This window comes from Echinops telfairi, unplaced genomic scaffold, assembly GCF_000313985.2.
Source record: "Echinops telfairi isolate 266 unplaced genomic scaffold, ASM31398v2 ScPeMD7_7462;HRSCAF=8500, whole genome shotgun sequence".
Classification (NCBI taxonomy): domain Eukaryota; kingdom Metazoa; phylum Chordata; class Mammalia; order Afrosoricida; family Tenrecidae; genus Echinops; species Echinops telfairi.
In genome coordinates, this window is record NW_022111362.1 from 1,986,337 (window position 1) to 1,992,575 (window position 6,239).

The window sequence follows — 6,239 nt, forward strand, 5'->3', positions numbered from 1 at the left end:
TGATTTAATAACATCTTTGGTCCACACTGTTTAGTTGTTCCAATCTAAACTTTTATCATATTTTCCAATTTTGACAGTACTTTTAAAGTTTATAAACAAAGCAATACATTTACATAGGTAAATCAGATGTTCCATACTGAAAGTTTTGTAACAAAACCCAGTAGTCCCCATTCTGTTCCTGCAAATTGCCATATTGCTTTTCCTCAAAGCAATAGTTTTAATCCTTGCAGCTATTCCTTATAGGGTTTATTACCATATTTCCAAGTAATGTGCTGATACAGGTTTTTATTTTATGTAAAAAAATAATGAATGCATTCACATTGTTAAAAAATATATTTAAATATACACAATTTTATTTAAATATAAAACATACACAAGTTTCTTCCATATCCTCAACTCTTCTCAACTTCTCTGTAAAAAATGTACAGTAAGTAATCTTGTATAAATTTCATTTTACAACTATGCATGGAAATCTGAAGAGTACAATACCCAAACTGGAATGCTAATGTTGAGTATTCTTCATAGGGAGTGAGAGTGGATACAAATTTATACTCAACAGCATATAGTGTCTTCTGTCTTACAGATTTAGGCCAGTGTGACAGATGGAAAATGGCACCTCAATGTGCTTTTCTCTCCATAACTATAACTTTGATAATTTTCCTTCTAATTTGCTCCCAAAGTTTAATCTTCTCTCTACCCAAAGTCTTGCTGTCTTCCAATAGTGTTGATATGTGGTCATGAAGTTAGTCATTTCACTCATACTTTAAATATTCTAGGAGCATTAAGAGGAGCCAAGAAAAAAAATTTTTTAAGAGGAGCCCTCGTGGGGTGGTGCTTAAGCACGTGGGTGCTAAGTAGGGGTCTGCAGTTCTAATCTACCAGTAGTTCTGTGGGAGAAAGATTTGGCAATCTGGTTCCTTAAAGATTATAGAGTTGGAAACTCTAAAGGGCCACTTTGGGTCAGAATCGACTTGACATCACATAATACGTACGATAACTCTAAAATCACTGAGGGATTTGGCCCTAAATTCATTGTATTATACATTAAACATTTCTTGTCTCTCCTTTGCTCTCCAGGGCACATTCTTTACCATACTTACCCAGATTATTTCCTTTATAAGACACTTCTTACAGTTTTCCTAAACATATTTGCTCCACATTTTACTTTTTTTTGCCCTCATAACATCTCCCCCAAATCTCCAAGTCCTGTGGCTTGGATTGAACGCCCCATTCTTTGTATTCATACTGACTTGTCATATGCTTATTGTAACACTTACATTTTGTTGTCTTTTTGACATATTTGTGTTTCTTCATATCAGGTTCTACCTTGATTTCAACTTTTCTCTTTGCAGTCAGATTACTAATAAATGAAGTCAAGTGAAATGAAAAGTTACTCATGTCAAGGATGTAGCATTAGAAGAGGAATACTTTTTATTGACTACACTTAAGAACAGAAAGGGTGCTCCTATCTCTTGTACCCAAGTCTGTCTGTCTATCTCTTATACACACACACATTAATTCAAAGGATATGACTTAAGGACAAAAAGGTTAATATTTACTAGTTAGTAAGTCCTCAGTCCTTAGCTACTCAAGAAATCTTAAATCTACACTTTATTTATTTGTATCACTGAATTCTCTTGTTCCCTAGGAAACCTGAATGGAAACTCTGTTGAGAATCTTCAAAGAAAAGATTTAGGTATGTTTTACATGAAGAGCTTCCCTGCTGGCAAATTTTGGAAAAGATGGCCAACATAATAACTGGGAATCAGGATTATATTGTGAATCTTCAAGAGGAAATGTATAGAGACCCAGAACTAGATCTTTCCCCTTGTCAAAACAGGAGAGAACATCTTCTCATGTTTTTAGAAGAATATGGTAACTCTTCATAGAGGTTATATAAAAAACATAGAAAATGAAGACTATCTGACTTTGAAAGTCCCAAGCCAAATATCCACACAGATATCTTCCGTGAAGTTCTGTAAGAATGAACCACAAGATTTTCAGGAACACAGAAGTCTCTTTGTTGATGAAGAAAGCACTGAGGGAAAACAATATGGAGGGGCAGTCCTCCCATGGAGTGTTATTCAGAGAACCTTCAAGTTATAGGTCAATCAGATATAACAGAATCAGTCCCTCCATTGTTGAGTTATAGTCATATGAAAGTGCATACAACCGAGAAACTTTATAACTGTAATGACTGTGGGAAAATGCTGAAGACCAGACTAAATGTTCATCCATATGAGAGAATCCACTCAGAAGAGAAACTACATAACTGTGTTCCATGTGGTAAGGAATTTAGTCAGAGTCCAGAATTATTAGTTCATCAAAAAGACCTCACAGAAGAAAACCCCTATAAATGTGATCAATGTGGGAAGGGCTTCACAAGAAGCTCAAGTCTTCTCATTCATCTTGCTGTTCATACAGGTGAGAAACCTTATAAATGTGACAAGTGTGAAAAGGGCTTTAGTCAGAACTCCAAACTGCACATCCATCAGCGAGTCCACACTGGAGAAAAGCCATTTGAATGTGGGGAGTGTGGTATGAGCTTCAGTCAGCGCTCTAACCTGCATATCCACCAGCGAATCCACACAGGAGAGAGACCCTACAAATGTGGAGAATGCGGAAAGAGCTTCAGTCAGAGTTCAAACCTTCATATTCACCGGTGCATACATACTGGAGAGAAGCCTTATCAATGTTATGTGTGTGGGAAGGGCTTCAGTCAGAGTTCAGATCTTCGCATCCATCTCCGAGTCCACACTGGTGAGAAGCCCTATCATTGTGGCAGGTGCGGGAAAGGATTTAGCCAGAGTTCCAAACTTCTCATTCATCAGTGAGTACATACTGGAGAGAAGCCCTATGTATGTAGCAAGTGTGGAAAAGGCTTCAGCCAGAGCTCCAACCTTCACATCCACCAACGGGTTCACAAAAAAGATACCTGTTAAATGTTGTCAGCCAACTCGGGTTTTCAACCAGGGTGTTTATATGTTGAAGACTATTAAATACTTTTTAACAATACTCTTTATACAAGGGCACTTCAAAATGTTTGGGGGGTGGGGGTGGAAATAATGGTATTTTCCATGAGCTTTTTGAAGCCCCTTATATTCTACAAAGGAAAGAACTCGGAAAGATTATCCAGATGTGTACCCTCACTAAAAAGCATTCATTTATTTTAAAAGTATTTAAATACCATTTTTTTAATCCTATACTGAGAATAGATTGATGTTTCCACAGATAATAGGGTGAAAACATCTGTAATTTAGCCAATGTTAGAACTATATAACTTTCTGTCCATTTTTAACCCTAAATACTTCATATTTATCTAACCAGGATCTGGTCCCTTTTTTCACATTCATTAACAGACTGGTACTCTAGGGTCTTGTGTTAGTCTGGGTATATTAGAGAAACAAATCCACAGAAACTCATATTAGCAAGTTTTATATCAAGGTTAAGTGCACATCAAGAAAACATCCCAACCCAGTGCTACTCAAGCCCACAAGTCCAATATTAGCCCATATGTCCGGCACCAATCCACAAAGTCCTCCTCATCTCACAAAACACATGCAATGATGTCGACTGCAGGAGGAAAGCCAAATCAGTGGACATGTAAGCACCTCGGCGCTAGCAGGGGTCTCCACATGGGGCTGCTCCAGCACCCAGGGCTGCATCAGGGTAGGTCCATGTGGCTTCCCCTCAGGGATCTCTTGCAGGAAGTAAACCTTGCCAGCTGAAGCAGGGAACTGGCTAAGGCAGCTGCACCGGTCAAACCATCAGAAAACGAGAGACCCAAAAACTAGAAAGGCGAAGCTCACAGAGCCATTTATCTCTCTGCCCTTGAATTAACCCCATATGTGTTTATAGGCCAGGTTGGCATGATAAACTTTAACTATCTCAGGTCTCTTCAAATCATGTGTCTTATATTTCCTTCTGGCCATAAGTAAGTTCTCTAACTGTACATGGGGGTTTTGAAAAGTTGACAGAAAATTGTAATTGAAAGATAATAGAATTTTTCTACAAATATTTTGAAGCCCCTGATGTCTTGTGCTGGTTTTAGGGGGTGGCTGGAAGTATTATGGACATGGAAACACTTGCGTGTACTACAAAAATACACAACTGTCTCTGGTTATAAAATGAGGAGTGGGAAAATTAATCATAGTATTTTGGCAAGCTGTTGAGTCTCCTCCCTCCCTATCCACTGAAATCAAGTATGCAGAAACATAAAAACCAGTTATCTAGTTAATTCTGATTCATTAGAATTTTGATAATATAGTAAACAAAAAATAATTTGCATACTTTGTACAATTCCTAGCCTCCTTAGAAGTTATGGACATCTGGCACGTATTTGTAAATTTTTTATATTTGGCATTAAGTACATCACAAAAAATAGCTATAATAGGTTTTTTTCTATTGTAAATTAGACAAAAACAAGTTTTCCATTCCACAATTCATACATTTTGTTTCAAGTTATTAATTATAATATATCACCACTTTTCCCAGTTCCTGTTTCCATTCCTCCTTCCTAACATTTTAAATTTTGTCCTTGGGTAAATGCTACCTTTTTCATTTCAAATGTTTGGTTTTCTAAGTAATGCCTAACTCCCTAATGCTAATTGTACCCTGTATTGACCCAACTGTTGATTGGCTGAAAATTGAGCTATGGGAGTAAGTTTAGTTCCAGACTGAGCGCCATAGTCTCTTGGGTTCCACCAGACTCTATCAATCCAATCGGTATGACTGGTCTTTTTTATGATTTTGAGAAGTGTTCTACATTTTTCTCCCACTATATCCAGAGTCTCAAGGAAATCTAAAAGAAAAGAGAACAATTAGTCATGACCTTGGTCTCATTCATTGTTCTCATTCCTATTAGATTTTCTTCATTCCTCTTGCTTAGAGAGAAAGGGGGAGACCAATGGTTTCGCCTTACATCCCCATTCATGAGCTTTTAAGACCGCCCTAGTCACTGTTCACCAACACAGGAAGTAGAAATGGGGTTGTGGATTACATGATTCCAGTTGTCTGTGATGTTCCCCAGACTGTGGTCCTGAGCCCTTGGGCACAGGGACTCATTGCTTCCAGGTGCTTGATTATGTCTTTTAAAAATTTTGCCCCTTATATACTCCCTCACATTAACGGATATATTTGCAACATGTAGAAATATCTTTTGTTAAACCTATATATATTTATGGGTATACTCCCACTCTTCCATACCCATTCAGCCTGTATATCTATGCATCCACTCAAACCATCTCCACTTATTACAGGATTGTGTATTTAACAGTACGTGCCTTGATTGTGATTAACTCCTGTAATCCTCTGCAACGTCTTGCCCTACCTCCATCCTTTTTTTTTGCTGACCTCCTCCTTACTGTATATACCCTTCCCCTTCCTCTGTTAGTATCTATCTACTACCCTCTAGTGCAACAGTTCTCAACTTGTGGGTTGCAACTCCTTTGGGGATCGAATGACCCTTTCACAGGGGTCACCCAATTCATAACAGTAGCAAAATTACAGTTATGAAGTAGCAACAAAAATAATTTTATGGTTGGGGGGGTCAGCACAACATGAGGAACTGTATTAAAGAGTCGTGGCATTAGGAAGGTTGAGAACACTGCTCTAGTGAATAATGTGCTCTCCTATCTCCTCCCATTCCTGATAACATCAAAAAATGTTTCTTTTACTGTGAAAATCATTTCTTAGCTTTTATAATAATGGTCTCATATAGTATCTGTCATTTAGTGATTGACTAATTTCACTAAACATAATGTTTTCCAGAGTCATACATTTTATGGGGTGTTTCCGAGATTTGTTATTCTGTAGTATTGCACAGTGTTGGCATGTACCGCAGTGTTGGAATGTAACCATTCTTCCACTGATGGACACGGGCTGTTTCCAACTTTTCGCTATTATGAATAGTTCTTACTCTCTAGGATACATACCAACTAGAGGGGTTGCTGGGTCATATAGTATTTATATTTAAACTATACTGTTTCCACAGTGACTGCACCATTTCAGTCCAACATGAGGGTTCTGGTTCTCTATACACCTTTGCCACCTTGTTTTCTATTTTTTTCATTACTGTTGCTATTGCTGGTCTGGGGGTGGGGAGTTGTTTGATTTGCCTCTCTAATGGTTAATGATCCACAAGCATTTCTTGGTATTTTCTCAGCTGCTTGAATGCCGCTGAGGAAGTGCCTTTTCATGCCCTATGCCTATATTTTAATTGGATTATTTATCTTTTTCTT

The 6,239-nt window shown here is 37.8% G+C and overlaps 1 protein-coding gene across 1 annotated transcript in view; it reads left to right on the forward strand.

Annotated features, from left to right (window-relative positions):
• The window catches only part of LOC105979742 (zinc finger protein 239), a 24,976-nt gene extending 21,961 nt beyond the window's left edge, over positions 1-3,015 (forward strand). Inside the window, 1 exon segment of the mRNA XM_030888369.2 lies at positions 1,649-3,015. Coding sequence (XP_030744229.1) covers positions 2,073-2,942 — 870 coding nt within the window. The 5' untranslated portion in view covers positions 1,649-2,072 and the 3' untranslated portion in view covers positions 2,943-3,015.
• Positions 3,016-6,239: the final 3,224 nt, after the last annotated feature.